The sequence below is a fragment of the Lolium perenne genome, chromosome 6, assembly GCF_019359855.2.
Source record: "Lolium perenne isolate Kyuss_39 chromosome 6, Kyuss_2.0, whole genome shotgun sequence".
Classification (NCBI taxonomy): Eukaryota; Viridiplantae; Streptophyta; class Magnoliopsida; order Poales; family Poaceae; genus Lolium; species Lolium perenne.
This window is the reverse complement of record NC_067249.2, coordinates 256,970,261-256,987,709: the sequence shown is the minus strand read 5'-3', so window position 1 is coordinate 256,987,709 and position 17,449 is coordinate 256,970,261. Positions and strand designations below refer to the sequence as shown.

The 17,449-nt window shown below is 42.2% G+C and overlaps 2 protein-coding genes and 3 non-coding genes across 5 annotated transcripts; 4 read left to right on the top strand and 1 right to left on the bottom strand.

Annotated features, from left to right (window-relative positions):
* Nucleotides 1-1,945: 1,945 nt before the first annotated feature.
* Nucleotides 1,946-4,536, top strand: LOC127305288 (protein DETOXIFICATION 35). Its single transcript, XM_051335700.2, has 4 exons — nucleotides 1,946-2,612; nucleotides 2,711-3,751; nucleotides 3,877-3,963; nucleotides 4,061-4,536. Exons 1-4 carry the CDS (start codon nucleotides 2,163-2,165, stop codon nucleotides 4,142-4,144), a joined length of 1,662 nt encoding a protein of 553 aa, XP_051191660.1. The 5' UTR covers nucleotides 1,946-2,162; the 3' UTR covers nucleotides 4,145-4,536.
* Nucleotides 4,537-12,205: 7,669 nt separating this feature from the next.
* Nucleotides 12,206-12,289, bottom strand: TRNAL-CAA (transfer RNA leucine (anticodon CAA)). The gene has a single exon. It is a non-coding gene; the product is annotated as a tRNA-Leu (tRNA).
* Nucleotides 12,290-12,424: 135 nt separating this feature from the next.
* On the top strand, nucleotides 12,425-15,290 carry LOC127305287 (rRNA 2'-O-methyltransferase fibrillarin 1). The gene is made up of 7 exons (XM_051335699.2): nucleotides 12,425-12,553; nucleotides 12,643-12,947; nucleotides 13,253-13,348; nucleotides 13,461-13,538; nucleotides 13,622-13,798; nucleotides 14,768-14,836; nucleotides 14,957-15,290. Exons 1-7 carry the CDS (start codon nucleotides 12,529-12,531, stop codon nucleotides 15,122-15,124), a joined length of 918 nt encoding a protein of 305 aa, XP_051191659.1. The 5' UTR covers nucleotides 12,425-12,528; the 3' UTR covers nucleotides 15,125-15,290.
* LOC127311009 (small nucleolar RNA snoR60) lies at nucleotides 13,915-13,990 on the top strand. The gene has a single exon (XR_007857504.1). It is a non-coding gene; the product is annotated as a small nucleolar RNA snoR60 (small nucleolar RNA).
* Nucleotides 14,172-14,245, top strand: LOC127311007 (small nucleolar RNA snoR60). The gene has a single exon (XR_007857502.1). It is a non-coding gene; the product is annotated as a small nucleolar RNA snoR60 (small nucleolar RNA).
* Nucleotides 15,291-17,449: the final 2,159 nt, after the last annotated feature.

Sequence of the window (17,449 nt, the reverse complement as noted above, 5' to 3'; positions counted from 1 at the left end):
AAGCAACCACCAAATTAAAGATTCACATTGGTACCAACACATTTTTCAAAAATACTAGACCAACTAAGATGGAAAACTTCTCAACCGGTGTATCTGGAACCTTTCCGCCCACCCCTCATGAAAAAGACAAATTCCTGCCGAATCAGTAGGATGCTGACCAGATTTGAACTAAAGGTACATGATATGTTGCTCAAGATTTTTCATAAAAATCATTTTTAGGTTCACAATATGCTATTTCATCAGAGATCCAGTGCAAGTTTAGCGAGCCTCAGCCCCGGGCAAAGGATCTTCATGCCCGCCGTTTTGAATATAGTTCGAAATGGGCATAAAAAATTCAAAAATGATCCAAACCATGTGAAACCTTCGCGAGTTGTCATATTATATGTCATAGTTACAAGGAAAAATATTAAAGTTGGAAAATTACAAACATCATAAAAATTTCTTCACAAAATGAGCTATCACGTTCGAGGTTTCATGATATTTAGGTCAAACGACCAATGTTGTGGATAGAATCATGGCATAGTTTGTGATAATGTGCCTATATTATGCACACATGTGTATCTTGAGATGTCTTATGATGTTGCAGGAGGAAATTTTCCTTTTCATCGCGCGAAAAACCATTTTTCATTTTTTAGGTGCCGAAAACGAGATGTTTTGTGAAGCAACCACCAAATTAAAGTTTTACATTGGTACCAACACATTTTTTTAAAATACTAGACCACCTAACATGGAAAATTTCCCAACCGATATATCTGGAACTTTTCCGTCCACCCTCACGAAAAAGACAAATTCCTGCCGAATCGGTAGGAGGCCAACCAGATTTGAAATACTGGTACATGATCTAATGCTCATGAATTTTTGGAAAAATTATTTTTAGATTCAAAATATGATATAGATGTCATATTTGGATTCCTCTCATTTTTCTAACCGATTTAGACATATTATTTGTCAAATTTTGATTTACGGATTTAAAGATATTAATTTTTCCATATTAAATAGAAAAAGAAAAAAAATTAAATCATTTTATTGTCCATTTCAATTCAAGATTAATATACTTATTCTTGTAGTTTATGTAGGTAATTGTTTGGAATTCAAAAAATAATGATGTGCAACATCAAGTAATAAGGGTTAATAGTATTGATATGGTATTATTGTCAACAAGGTGTCATTTCTTTCATGGAATCTAGTCTAAATGAAACCGAGAAGTGAAGCGTGCTAGGGGTGGAGTAGTGTGAGGATGGGTGACTGTCCGGGAAATTTGACCACGAGTGAAATTTGACTTAATATTAGGTGTAGTTAGAGTTAAAATGGCGCATGTGAGAGATTAAAAAAATTGAGATAAAAAAATTGATTTTTTTTTTGAAAAAAATCGAGCTAGAATTACCAAACGGCCGTTATTTCTATATCGACGGCTTTGCCGCTTTGCCTGTGCCGAGGTGCCGTCGGCACAAGCCTGTGCCGAAGGCAAGGCAAGCTATGCCGACGGCCGCCGGCCGTCGGCACCTTGACCGGTTCCCGTAGTGAAATAGGGGTCTAATCCTCACTAACCTATTGAAGATTGTGAGATCAAAAAGTGTGAGGTTCAGTCTAGCAACATGAAGGCGTTATTATGGAGAAAATTAAGTAGTTTAGAATATTACGATGATCCAATAGTTAAATTTAGATGGGTAAATGGGTATGTGGACATGAGTTCTACCAACCCATACATATACCCGCTCTACCCAATGGGTATGATATTTTCCTATTTATAAACGTATGGATAATATTTGCGTTTTTACCCAGCCCTTGCTATGATCTCATCATAACCGATCTCCTGGCGGCTGGCTTGAAGCCTTCAACGTTTTAAGATCCACTCCTTGAGTAGTCCTGACTCTGAACGCAACGAGATGGACAAGTGGAGATAAAACATCTTTGAACGTCGTTTGAACGATGCAGATGTGCAGATTTGATCTCGCAGAGTACAAGGAATGAACACAAGGATCACACACCAAACACACGGCGTCGTCCCCAACCATCCGCCCTAATTAACCAGCCGCAACCACGCCGCCAAGAACGGCAGAGCGCGCGCACGGACGGACGGCCCTGCCGCTCGCGAGCCAGGAAGGTGATCGACCACCGGCCGCCACCTTCCTCTACACCCACCACCACCACCGGCCACTGCCATGGCCTACACCGAGCCGCTCCTTTTCACCACGCCCCAAAACAACAGCCACAGCCCGCGCGGCGCGCGCCACCTCCACGTCGGCCCCTTCGATCCCGCCCCTGCCACCATCCCAACTGTAGACGCCGACGACGACGCCGTGGCCAGCATGGTAGTGTCGGTGCGCGACGACGAGACCGGCGCGCTCGTCGCCGCCGGCCGCGGCGACGAGGAGGAGGACGATGACCCCCGGGACGCGCCGGCGGTGCGGTCGGCGCGCGGCGCGCTGGCGGTGTTCGGGGAGGAGTCGCGTCGGCTGTGGGCCATCGGCGCGCCCATCGCCTTCAACATCCTCTGCCTCTACGGCACCAACTCCACCACGCAGATCTTCGCGGGCCACATCGGCAACCGCGAGCTCTCCGCCGTCGCCATCGGCCTCTCCGTCGTCTCCAACTTCTCCTTTGGCTTCCTCGTAAGTTTTCTTCTTCCCCGCATTAACCATCAGGGAAAATTCTTTCTGCGATCCATATATCACGGCGATGCAAATTGACAATGTGATCGGACATGCAGCTGGGCATGGGGAGCGCGCTGGAGACGCTGTGCGGGCAGGCGTTCGGGGCGGGGCAGGTGGCGATGCTGGGCGTGTACATGCAGCGGTCCTGGATCATCCTCACCGCCTCCGCGCTACTCCTCTCGCCGCTCTACGTCTTCGCGGGGCCCATCCTGCGCCTGCTCGGCCAGGAGGAGGCCATCGCCGCCGCCGCCGGCGACTTCACGCTCTGCATCATCCCGCAGATGTTCGCGCTCGCCATCAACTTCCCCACGCAGAAGTTCCTGCAGGCGCAGAGCAAGGTCGCCGCGCTCGCCTGGATCGGCTTCGCCGCCCTCATCGCGCACGTCGGGTTATTGGCATTGTTCGTGTCCGTGCTCGGCTGGGGCGTTGCCGGCGCCGCCGCGGCGTACGACGTGTCGTCGTGGCTGACCGCCCTGGCGCAGGTTGCCTACGTGGTCGGGTGGTGCAAGGAAGGGTGGACGGGCCTGTCCCGCGCCGCGTTCAAGGAGCTCTGGGCCTTCGTCAAGCTCTCGCTGGCGTCAGCCGTCATGCTCTGCCTCGAGATCTGGTACATGATGGTGCTCGTCGTACTCACCGGCCACCTCGACGACGCCGAGATCGCCGTCGATTCCATCTCCATATGCATGAACATCAATGGGTGGGAGGGGATGCTGTTCATCGGCCTGAACGCCGCCATCAGCGTGCGCGTGTCCAACGAGCTGGGCTCGGGCCGGCCGCGGGCGACGATGCATGCCGTGGCGGTGGTGCTGGTGCAGTCGCTGGCCTTCGGCCTGGTGGCCATGGTGCTCATCCTGGCCACGCGGAACCAGTTCGCGGTCATCTTCACCGGCGACCGGCACCTGCAGAAGGCCGTGGCCAACATCGCCAGCTTGCTCGCCGTCACCATGGTGCTCAACAGCATCCAGCCCGTCATCTCGGGCGTCGCCGTCGGTGGCGGCTGGCAGGGGGTCGTCGCCTACATCAACCTCGGCTGCTACTACGCCTTCGGCCTACCCCTCGGCTTCATCTTCGGCTACCTCTTCAGATGGGGAGTCAGGGTAAACCAACAACTTTTCACAACACATCCTAATCTTGGAATGTACCCATTGATCACCATGATTACAGATTTACAGTGTCACATTGCATGATGAACAAACTGTTGATTTATTTGCTGATTTTGCAGGGCATTTGGGCGGGGATGCTGTGCGGGACAGCGTTGCAGACGGCGATCCTCATGTACATGGTGTACAAGACCGACTGGAAAGCAGAGGTAATATGATGTAAAGAAGATTTTTTACGGAGAATTTCAGTTTTAAGCATAATATACTTAATTGAATCATAAGCATGTTCTGAATTATTTTTTTCAGGCGGCACAAGCGCTGGAGAGAGTGAGATTATGGGGAGGACAGCACGAGAAGCTTCCGACGACAGACAGGGAGGAGCCTAGCTAGCTAAAATTCAGAAACTACACTAGAGCTTCTAGTTTCAGTTTTCCCTTTTGCTCTCGATCTCCGTGCTCTATCTCTCTATCTCACTGTGTGCATTAGATTAGATTATGCTAGGCATAGGTAGAGCAATGTAACCTGAGTTTATACACGAGTTTCTTGGACTTAGCTTCCATTTCGTAGGGTATATGTAGAATTGCCTTGTCTATAGGTTACACACGCAGTTGAAAAGGTTGAAAAACATCGATGGAGTTTCGAATGGTCAAAAGAAGGTAAATATTTTTGTCCAATGCAATGGGCTAACAATCCTTACGAACGCGTCGTGCGCCAAAGCGTGCACATGGTTGTAACTTCCCCTTGGTTTTTCTATGTAACCGATATGCTAGAGATTCCTCTCACCCATATATCTAAAAAAGCAAAAAAACCAAGGGAATGATGGATCTGCTAGAGTTTCTCTAACACCCCCCTCCTTCATGTTTTCCTAGTGCACGTAGCTACCTGTTTTATATTGTTTCATCACACCAGCAAGGTGGCCCTCGCTTTTCATCTTCAGCATATTAAACATGTTTATGACATTAATTTATGGTTTCAGAGATATTAGAAGTATGAAACTATAAATTACATTGTTATATGACCATACAAAATGTTTTGTTTAGTAAAATTGTTAGAACAAATTTAAGTTGCTGAACTATATTCAATGCACGATTTACGAAAACGCTAACTCACCTTTTTTCTATCATAGGTAGGGCTCTTCCTATTTTTTATTTCCTTCCTATTGTCCCCGCCTCTTCATACATGGTATCAAAGGTCTTACTTACATCTATTTATTTTATCATGTCAGATGACTATATCAACTCAGATTGATCATAATTTTTAAAATTCTAATTAGTCACAAATTCAATATATATCCTCACACAATTAATCTCTACTATTTCCACGGCACGTGAAATTCTGCCTAACCTTAGCATCATTCATCATGCCACATTTCGTTAGGACTATTGGAATATTTTTTACATTACTTATGTCCTATGCTCCAGGACGGGCTCGGCTAACTGTCTTTATGTCCGATCCAATGAGAGTCATGTAATCCAATGAGACCAAATATTTATAGATACCTTCTCGATCTAAACTGTATTAAACGGACGGGCTTGTGTTCCGTCCATTTTTTTTTCACCGAAATCGGCCGACTAATTGTCTACATGTTCAGTACATTGCGATAGTGGTGAAAACCAAAAATAGAGGAGTTGTATGTAACTTCTTCTATTTTGCGAAAAATCGGCCATATCTCATACCGTTCCAGCGGCCTCACACTTGTTGTTGTGTTGCTCGTCTCATAGATAACGCGATGAAGTGGTGGTGCCACCTGCTCGACATCGCAACAACACGTGCGGTTTCCTTCAAATGGACGTAGTCGTCCATGTGGCAGCCTAGCTCCACGCTAGCTGCGGAGACGTCTAAGAGAAAACAGGAACAGAAGGGTAATTTTGGGAGAGTAGCAACTAACTCGCACTGAAATTACTAGGGTCTAGTTTTCTGACGAAAAGATAAAAAAAACAAATTACGTCTTAAATATTGGGATCAAGGGAGTATTAATAAAATAATTAATATCTAGCAAATAAAATTTTATTTGTTTTTACTGGACAATGTTAGAGTCCTAGAGATATACATCTTGTCAAGCTCATTAATTTTTTTGAAGACTCCTTCCTTTTCACGTCTTATATATGGCACGTGATTTCTCTTTCTTTTCTGATACATATGCTTCTTATTTAACGTGTCAAATATGGTTACATGGTTACGTAGATGACTATCAGTCTCTCGTTAAATCATATCCATAAATTATTGAACTAACAGTTAAAGTAATTTTGATGATGTGGATTAACATTGCTAGCGCCTAATTTTCTGACGAAAAATTGAGAAATTTTTTTCCGTCTTAAATATTGTAATGAAGAGAGTATTAAATAAAATAATTAATATTCAACAAATACAAATTTTTTTGTTTTTATTGGACAATGTTAGAGTCCTAGAGATATACGTCTTGTCAATCTCATCAAATTTTTTAAGACTCCGTCCTTTTCATGTTTTACATGGTACATGATTTCTCTTCATTTTCTAATACATATACTTCTTATTTAACGTGTCAAATATAGTTACACGGTTACGTACGTGACTATTAGTCTCTTATTAAATCGTATCCATAAATTATTTATCTAACGGTTAAAATAACTTTGATGATGTGGATTACCGTGATGCCTCTATTTTAGATCTCGTATTGTGCTTTTAGTATATAATAGATTCTAACATTTTCTTTTTTTTTTGAAAATTGAAAAGACAATTTCCGAGGGTGGGTGAAGGAAAAAAAAGCTTGTGTCGACGGCAAAGCCATCTGCATGGGGCTGACGAGGAAAAGAAATCCTATGCCGAAGGGGGTGGCCGTCGGCACAGTAATAACACCGTCACGACGGAGCCTGTGATTTTTCTATGCCGACGGCCACCATCGGCATATATTGCCGTTCCAGTGGCCTCACACTTATTGTTGCGTTGCTCGTCTCATAGATAACGCGATGAAGTGGCGGTGCCACCTGCTCGACATCGCAACAACACATGCGGTTTCTTTCAAATGGACGTAGTTGTCCATGTGGCAGCCTAGCTCTACGCTAGTCCCGGAGATGTCTAAGGAAAAACAGGAACGTAAGGGTAATTTTGGGAGAGTAGCAACTAACTCGCACTGAAATTGCTAGGGTCTAGTTTTCTGACGAAAAGATAAGAAAACAAATTACGTCTTAAATATTGGAACGAAGAGAGTATTAATAAAAATAATTAATATCCAGCAAGTACAATTTTATTTATTTTTACTGGACAATGTTAGAGTCCTAGAGATATACATCTTGTCAAGCTCATCAACTTTTTTTAAGACTCCTTCCTTTTCACGTCTTATATATGGCACGTGATTTCTCTTCCTTTTATGATACATATGCTTCTTATTTAACGTGTCAAATATGGTTACATGGTTACGTACATGACTATCAGTCTCTCGTTCAATCGTATGGATAAATTATTGAACTAACAGTTAAAATAATTTTGATGATGCGGATTAACATTGCTAGAGCCTAATTTTCTGACGAAAAATTGAGAATTTTTTTTACATCTTAAATAGTCTTAAATATTGTAACAAAGAGAGTATTAAATAAAATAATTAATATTCAACAAATACAAATTTATTTGTTTTTATTGGACAGTGTTAGAGTCCTAGAGATATACCTCTTGTCAATCTCATCAATTGTTTTAAAACTCCTTCCTTTTTCATGTTTTACATGGTACGTGATTTCTCTTCTTTTTCTGATACATATGCTTCTTATTTAACGTGTCAACTATGGTTAGAAGGTTACGTACGTGACTATTAGTCTCTTGTTAAATCGTATTCATAAATTATTGATCTAACGGTTAAATTAATTCTCATGATGTGGATCAACGTAGTGTCTCTATTTTAGACTTGTATTGTGCTTTTAGTATATAATAGATGGACAATATATAAAGCTCTGAGCCCGATCGATGCCCTCTCCCCTTACCTTGCCTCTGGTTCATGATAATGGCAAAGAGGCGGATCCAATCCATGTCGAGTCTTTTATTTTCCTATCATCCCTCCTATTCACTTTGTGAATGATCCCCCTTTGTCTAATTTTGTTTTACGAATGTAGTTTACCGAAAAAATCCCTTATTGGAGAGCATGTATTGGTGCTTTATCTCTTCTCCTTTTGCGGTCGGAGGATGGCACATGGAAGCTGGAGTATGGTTTAAGATTTCCTCATGGCGTTGGCTCGTTCTGTGTTGGTGATGGGTTTTGGTCTTTCCAATGCACGAACATATGCATGTTCTCTCGATATAGAATTTGTGTTATGTCCAACATCCATCAGAGATCTGCTGTGCAGCCCTGGGTCAGGGCAGCCAGACAGGAAGATCGTAGTTGGTGCTCTACCTGATTCGGAGGAGATCCATCCCATTTTAGGGGTCTTTTGGCACCATAAGCTGATACTTTATCATCAATTGTTGTGGCATATTTAGAAGTTCTAAGGCGACAAAATCATCATCAAGAGCATCGTCAATAGCTCCCTCAGCATCTAGACGCCATCCACCAATCTGCAAGAAGCTCAACACACACTTCATATAACCAAAACCAACTTTTGTACAATTGAGGGTACAAATGAAATACTTGAAGTGGGGATAGCTTTCATGCGAGCTAGGCCAATACGAATTTAGTTTGTCAATTGGATCCCCCCATCCAATTGAAAACATGCATCTAGACGATCTCCACATCTGTCAAGCTAGTGGTGCGCCATTTTCAAATGGAGCATCTTGACGCTAGACGTATCTTTATGCCTTATTTGTTTTGGGATATAATGGTTTATGTGGTTTTGCCCCTATATGAATGTTTATATATGTAAATATGCAATAGGCATAAAAACATATAGTAACATAGTTGATTCAAACAACAAATTGCATGAATATATGTCTGAACAATTGAAATGGCTAAAACATTTTTTTCTTCATGCCGTGTAGTACTATGACTACATTTTTAATGAGTTTAGCCGATGAAGGTTTGTCGCCATAAGGTCGTCACCCATTGGGAAGTTTCAGAAGTCTAATTATGGGCTGTCTTAACATAGTTTTGGGCGCAGTTGCCTTGTTTATCACTAGTTCACAAGATTCTGAACTACTTGAAATAATAGCCATGGGAATTGAATATAAATAAGGATTTCATTAGCTATATATTAGTTTCTTTTGTAGACACATAATTAAAAAATACAAAAATTACTTATCTTTATGTTGCAATAACATGATTAATAGATTTACACACACATAATTTTTTACTATAAGGAGTACAAATTGGTACGACTAATTTAGAATGATGAAACCATGTGATTACATCTTTTGTAGATATAGCTAAGTTAAATATAATCATTTCACTAACATAACCATTATTTTAAACGGTGTGAATTATATTGTGTGGTTTTATATTACCTAGGTCAAACTCTCATAGAGTGCTATATTGTATAATCTAGCTTAGGTTAGTTAGTCTTCATTAATATAAAAACTAAGGATCTATGAAAATCATTATATAAAAATGGTGGATGTACATAGTCATGTTGTGTTCTTTTATATTTCACTTTAGAATCACTTTATGCAGAAGCTTCTCATGTGATAAGCTTGTGTGTATCTCAATGGTGAATTCTAGAATGCATGGACACATTTAGTACTGTAAGCCGTGTTTATCACACCAACCCAAACCAAAACCAATATACAAAGGCTTTATTCACAACCACTTCGTATACACGGAAGCACACGTTGGGGGTATACTAATGGTAAAACATATAACTTATATGAGCCATTACATATTAGCTTGCTATATAGTAATACAAGAGGTTGTGATAGTACTTACCAAAATTTTAGAAACAAAACTATAAATAGGTCAAAGAACTAGTATGATGCAGTAATAACAACAATTTTATTACTAATCTCCAAACTCTCCTATTGTTTTATCTTTGCATCCATACATGACTCACTTATTACTACATCAATTCCCCAATAATGTTGCATGGAGCAAGGTTGATGGAGAATAACCACACTAATGTGCTAGCAAGTATACAACCACAACGTGCAACCAATCAAGTTCAATGGCCGTCTTTCATCTACATCGGGATCAACAATAGCACAATTCACGACTAGATATAGCCACTATATTAAAATATAAGGAAATAAAAGTTAATTTGGGAATACTACTGTTTCAGTTATCTTTTTAGCCAAGGATAAAAATTTACTAAGGTAAAAAGAAATTTAAAAGCACATGAAAAGGTGAACTTAAACGCAAATAAAATTGAACTTTTTGTTTCATCTTCTCATCCATACATGACCTATTCATCATTAAAGAAATATCCAAGTTATCTTGCTTGGCTTTAAATTGATTGAGCATGTCACCAGTAATGCCCTTGCGACATATAAAAGATGAACACCCCCTAAAATTCACACAATGGATTTGCGGAAAAACCATCATTAACTTCCATTGCACGTCAATCCATCCCCCTAAAAAGGTGCATAATGCATAATAGTGTTGTTGCATGTTGGCTTGTTGATGAGAAAACATGTTACATTCATCACACTACAACGGGTGCCTATATCAATGTATGAGAAACAAAAGTTAACCCGAGAATAAAAGGTCATTTAAAATTCCATTTTTTTTCCACCTAAGCATCGTTGTATTTGGGAAAACCAAAGCCATCATTATCTTCCATTGCACGTGTTGTTGAGCCATACTCCTTTACAAGATGCATAATGCATAATAGTGTTGTTGCATGTTCTCTCGTTGATGAGAAAACATGTTACATTCATCACACTACAACGAGTGCCTATAGCAATTTATGAGAAATAAAAGTTAACCCGAGAATAAAAGGTCGTTTAAAATTATTTTTTTCCACCTAAGCATCTTCGTATTTTGGAAAACTAAGGTATATCCGATCCTATGGACTGTGGGCCACACTGTCCCATTCTCTGCTCCGTATGGAAGCCATCCATGGCAACTGCTAAAGCTAAAAGGGCCCTAACCCAATTAGCCGAGACCCGAGGAAGGAGTCTTGGGAGGCTCCTGGCAAGCATTGCCCCTCTTTCAGGAAGGAAACACCATTGGTGACGCGCTTCTTCAGGCCCTAGGAAGGAATGCATCAACCTTGGCTGCTTTCTACATGAACCGGTCAGGGTAGGACGGGATGACGCGACACCATATCCGTGTTGTCAGGCGTATGGTTAGCACCATGAAGGCACTCGCGTAAGCATGCCTATTATCGTGCTAAAAGATGGACACAGGCTACCTTGGTCATTTTCGAAAGGGATCAACCTATGCCTATGCCATCACAAAGGGTCCCCGAGGGCCTTAACAAGGCAGAAGAGGATGCTCCCCGGGAACAAAAAGAAGTTGAGCTCGGGGACCAAGGTCAAAAGATGGGATAACCGCGGGTAGATCATTATCATGTATCATCTGCCCCCTCTTTGTCGCCTATGGCATGCCATCCAGTTTGGCATGTACAGAAAGGCCTTTTCCTATCGCCACTCCCAGTCAAGAGAAGCTTGACAACATTTTGTCAACCACAATGGTATCCCTTTGGAACTATAAAAGGAGGACCTTGCCCTTCGAGTAGGGGGATCCATCCCATAGTCGCCAAGTCTCATAGCCATAGCTTCTTCCTTGCCTAGGCACCTCGGCGAGGAGAGTTCATCCTGTTCATCGCCATATTTGTGTTCATCTTTGGAGCAACACCAGTGGGCAGGACGTAGCCATGTTAGCCTTCGGACCTAGGTAAAATCCTTGTGCTTGCAGGTTGTAAGATCTAGAACATATTTTCCGCTCCTTCACCGAACAAATAAAGGGGATGTCCATACCCTTGGTGTCTATGTTCCCACATACAACAAGCATAAAATTTTATCCAGTTAGAAAAAGGAAATAAGTGTCAAAACCAGCTCGAAAAATGCGGACATAAACACACAACAATTATCCAAGTTATCTTCGACATTAGGTTGATGGAGCAAGTCACCACTAATGCACGTGTGACACAAAAACAGCCTTCGCGGAAAGACATCATTTAGCTTCCGTTGCAAGTGCCATCCTCCCTTAGAAGATGCATATTGCATAGTAGGGTTGTTGCATGTTGGCTTGTTGATGATAAAACATGTTACTTCCATTACACTACAACGAATAACTATATGAATTTATGAGAAATATATGTTAATATCTTGAGAAAAAATCCCTTTTTTCCACTTAATCATAAAATTTTATGGAGTTAGAAAATGGAAAATAACATAAAAATTTTTTTGATGGGAAAACATGTTTACTTTTATCACACTACAATGAGCGGCTATATCAATTTATGAGGAATACAAGTTAACCCGAGAAAAGAAGGTTTTTTCGAACTCTTCTTTTCCCACCTATGCATAAAATTTTATTGAGTTAGAAAAAGAAAAAGAAATATCAAAACCAACTAGTAGGAAGATGAGAACATAAAAATAGGAAAACAGGTTTTTTTTTGTCAGAAGTGGGGTTTGAACCCACGCCCTCGTTAGAGGACCAGAACTTGAGTCTGGCGCCTTAGACCACTCGGCCATCCTGACTTGCTGTTAATCAAACCGAGAATCTTCTAAATAGGCAAAGTAACCTGTATGACGCCCCGTTATCTAACCGTCCGATTCACCATTCTTGCACGAACGGCCGTGATCAAACACCAACCCTAGTTTCCTTCTATAAGTCCTCCCCCAAACCATCGACCAAACCCTAACTCCTCTCCAAAACCCTAAACCCTTTCCTTCCCCTCCGGCGGCGGCGGCCACCAGCACCTCCTCAGCTCTGCACCATGAGGCCACCGATGAGAGGAGGAGGTAAAGCTTCAGCCACCCTCGCCTCTCGCTCCCTCTTCCTCGTATCATCCTGGATTCGGTTCAACTTGCTAATGTTTCGCTCTCCACAGGCGGTCGCAGCGGCGGCAGGAGCTTCGGCGGCAGGGACAGCGGCGGCCGCGGCAGGGGCTTCGGAGGGAGGAGCGATGGCGGCGGCCGCGGTAGGGGCGGCGGCAGGAGCGACCGTGGTAGGGGCCGCGGCGGCGGCAGGGGAGGAGGCAGGGGCGGCCCCGGCATGAAGGGCGGTAGCAAGGTGGTCGTGGTGCCGCACAAGCACGACGGCGTCTTCATCGCCAAGGCCAAGGAGGATGCGCTCTGCACCAAGAACATGGTCCCCGGGGAGTCCGTCTACGGCGAGAAGCGCGTCTCCGTCCAGGTACCTATCCCGTTTGGCTTACATGCTTCCGTCTGATGCACATGTCTGGGTTATGCTGTCGGTGTAGATTCAGACTAGCTTAGAATCAGACGGTCACTAGTTCTTGCCATCTCCATTGGTTCTGGACTCGGTTGTTAGATGCTCTGTTATGCTTCCTGCGCATGTGAAGATAGGCAAATGTTAACCGGCCTAGATTCAGTCTGATCGTTAGTTCTACCAACTTAATTAGTTTGATGTTACATTCTGCTGCTCTGTTCGTAGGCACATCTGAAATGATGCTCATTTACTGTTTTTGTGTTATATAGAACGAGGACCAATCCAAGGTTGAGTACAGGGTGTGGAACCCCTTCAGGTCCAAGCTGGCTGCTGCCGTACTTGGTGGTGTTGACAACATCTGGATTGTAAGTTTTTTCTTCATTAAGCTCGCATTCTGAATTATTTGCAGACGTCAATGCTGCAGTGTAATTTATCTTCATTATTGGGACTGTACTTGACATTAAGCTTTTGTTTCAGGCTCCTGGTACTCGCGTGCTGTACCTTGGTGCTGCCTCCGGAACTACAGTGTCTCATGTGTCTGATATTGTTGGACCGGTGAGATCTTGTGGCAACTTCCTTTTTTATTGGTCAATGACTTGCTTTGTGTGATTTGTATTGACAAAGTCGATTGCTTGCAGACTGGGTTGGTGTATGCTGTCGAGTTCTCTCACCGCAGTGGCAGGGATCTCGTCAACATGGCCAAGAAGAGGACCAATGTGATCCCCATCATTGAGGATGCTAGGCACCCGGCAAAGTACCGGATGCTTGTTGGCATGGTTGATGTTATCTTTTCAGATGTTGCACAACCTGACCAGGTATATCCACGTAAAAGTAGTTCTGCTTTACAGTCTTGCATAAGGTCAATTTCAGTTATTATGTTTACAGTTGACTGTTGCTTGTCTAAGCAATTCCTTCATGAGTTGTTGGTGGCTAGCAAAAGATGAGCTTTACTCGGATTCCCCTTCAGGACATCAAATTGGATGATGCAAAATCGAGTCTCTGATGCCTTTATGCCTCTTTTCTTATTTTGTCTGCTGCATTTTGATTACTGTACTATAATCCATCACTGTCACATTTGGGTGGTATATCAATTAGTTCCCATTTCAGTGGTTCGCAATAATTGGTGCATACAATCTGCTGTTGTCTGTTTGCAATGTTTTCCTGATTTTCTGTGGCTATATTGAGGCCTAGCAGATGAGGAGCTAACTCGGATTCCCCTTCAGGACATCTATTGTATGATGCAAAATCGAGTTTCTGATGCTGTTTTGCCCACAGCCATCTCACAGATTTCGTGTTAAATTTGCCTTTTATCTGTATGTTCACTGTTTTTGTGCTTGGGTGAGCTTAAGTCTGGATTGTTGGTTTCAAGTAACCTGGCACTCGTATGAGTTCCCTCTACAACTTGGCTTTTATCTGTCTGTTTGCTTGGGTGAGCTTAATTTTGGATGGGCCAGGTTTCGAGTAACCTGGCACCCTTACCAGTTCCCACTGCAACATGGCTGCAGATTTGATTGGCTTGTCTTGTTTTTATCGAGGTCAAGGTCTCACATTATAAGCTAATATTTTGTTAACCAGTTGAATAAATTAAATAAAAAGTATTTTCCCTACTGTTATGCTTAATATCATAATATGCTAAAACTGCGTCAAAAACCGCCTATAGGCTTGATTTGAATTTTTTGTTACATTGTACCCAAATTGGGCTTGCATAATGGGTTATGGTGGGCTATTTGAAATGTTGTGATTAAGCATGTCTAAACCTTGTCACTGTATCTTCTGTCTCACAGGCTAGAATTTTAGCCCTTAACGCATCATACTTCCTGAAGAATGGTGGCCATTTTGTCATTTCGATCAAGGTACTACTCAGTTTATATGTTTAAGAATCGTCGATATGCAAGGAACATTCTTATGCCTTCGAAATGTTGAATTTGCCATGGGAGCTTCCATTTTGAGCTGACATTCTTTACATTGATCAGGCGAATTGTATTGACTCAACCATGCCCGCTGAGGCTGTGTTTGCTGCTGAAGTGGAGAAGCTCAAGGCTGACCAGTTCAAGCCTTCCGAGCAGGTGACCCTGGAGCCCTTTGAGCGTGACCATGCCTGTGTCGTTGGTGGCTACAGGATGCCCAAGAAGCAAAAGTGAGCTTGATAAGTGGCTGTTTTATGTCTGCCATCTGTTTCGATCAGATGTAGTACTGTAGTAGTATTACCCCATGTATTAGGGTTTTGTGGAAATGAGACAATGGTGGCTGGCTGTTGTCCAGCCACCTGGTTTATGTTAAACTTAATTTGAGCAGAAATGGTTATCTGTTAAATCTAGGGCTGAGTGGATTCTAGGTTATCTGTTAAATCTAGGGCTAAATCCCTCCGTAAAAAGCATGTTCACAGGGATGAATGTATCACCGGATGCCTGATCTGTGGGACTGATGGGGACTGTCGTGCACCTCTACGACTGCCTCTGATGTCCTGGCCTTCTTCGATGCGTAGTTCCCTTCGATGCTGGCAAGTTTAACAGTCTAGACATCCTTGATGCTCTTCTTTGTCTACTTCACAACACCTGCGGTATCTTGATCTGATGGGAAATGATTTCAACAGAATAGCATCCCCATGGTCTTGGCTTCTCTCGAAAAGCATGTCGTGGGCAGGATTCAGTGTGAGCATACATAAGGTAAATTGACAATTTCTTAAAGCTGAAATACCAGATGGTGGTTGGAATGTCCATTCGGATATATTGCCTTTGCACAGTGGATCTTGAGTTGCGACATCTTTTTTGCTGAGTCATCTTGGCACGAGCACTGTGAGTCTTAGTCACAACACACAGCACAAACATTGCAAGAAAAATTTGTACAGTTGAACCATAGTACCATACATGCTAGATCCCTTGGACAATGACATGCTGGAGAATTATCATGCAAAATATTGGCTTTGAATCTAGAGCTGATGAAGAGCGAGTTCGACAACTTGGACAGATAATTGCAAAGAAATGTGGTGGTTTGCCGTTAGCATCTCAAGCACTTGGATTCTTCTATATGGAATGAATCTTACTGACTGGGAAGCAGTGTGCAATAGTGATATTTGGGATGAAACATTTTCTGATACTTCAGTGTCACCATCCTTGAAGTTAAGTACTATACTTTGACACCATACTCGCGGTTATGCTTTGCCTATTGTGGTCTTTCCTGAAGGTCACAATATAAGTAAAGATGATCTTATCCACTAGTGGATTGCTCTTGGTTTCATCGAGCCATTTAATAACTTTTCAGCCAGACAAGGAGGAAACTACTGTGTGATTATATTTGCCAACTGTAAGAAAATATAACTATCAATAAATTTGGTTTTCTAATCCATGCTACATGAGCACTTTATTTGTGAAATTAGGGTGAGTGTTAATATTTGTGCGAACATGGATATACATGTTAGCGTATTATAGCAATGACCTCAATAAACGAATGTGTCAATTGAATTTGTTTTTTCTGCTGTCCTCAGTTATGGGGTGCCCTTTTTATAGATAAAAGATAGTTAACTGTTCGATTTTAAATTAATAAAACTAACATAGTCTTAGAACAAAGCATGGCACAGCTGCTGGACTACAAACCAGCCCATGGGGTGCCATTGGTAAGAGATCTTTTTGTTTTTAAGCATGTTTTACAGACGGTTACAAATTACCTGTAATTTTAGAAAGCAAATTCAGCATCTTGCTTCGATGTTCCTTGTGATTCTTATTTGGCCTGAACAAGAAATACTCGAGGCTAGGGCGATATAATAGGCTTGGATAAAAGCATAGCTATGTTGATTCTATTTGTGCTAAAGTTCTTTATGTTCATTTGCTTCATATTTGTGCCTCCATACTTGGATGATACCATAATTCTGTCGATTCTCTTGGTCCCAAAGTTCTGTACGTTCTTCTACTTCAGATTTATGATGTTATATGGTTGACAGGCAAGCATTTTCTTCCAATGGAGTTGTTGTTGCAGCAGCTAGTGCATGCTGCATCATGGCCCCAGTTGAGAAATTGAAGAGAAATATTGGCCCAATTTTATTTACTTTATGTCTTCTCCTGATAGAACATGCGTGACATGGAAAGATCGCCGCAAGGCCAATGGTGGTAACTGTACTGTAGCATATGGTTCTAATCAAGTGTCATGTACAAGTGTATATCCATAGCTGCAGTGAAATCTCTATTTTTATGCATTGCTTAGCACATTGGTGCCAAATTAACTCCCTGTGACTAATCCTTTTCTGTTTCATATTCCCCATCTATGTTCAAACTTGGCCAAAACTACCTGCACCATTTGTCCTCATTACCAACGTGTATACTCAGGTTCTTATTGATGCCAACTAACTGTCTTTTCCATTATCCCCACTTTAGTTTCAGTATCGCAAAAATTAACTAAGCTGTCTCTACTCTGACTTCTTCTCTTCTCAGGTTTGTTTACTTCGATTTCAGGACCTATGTCCTGTGTATGGA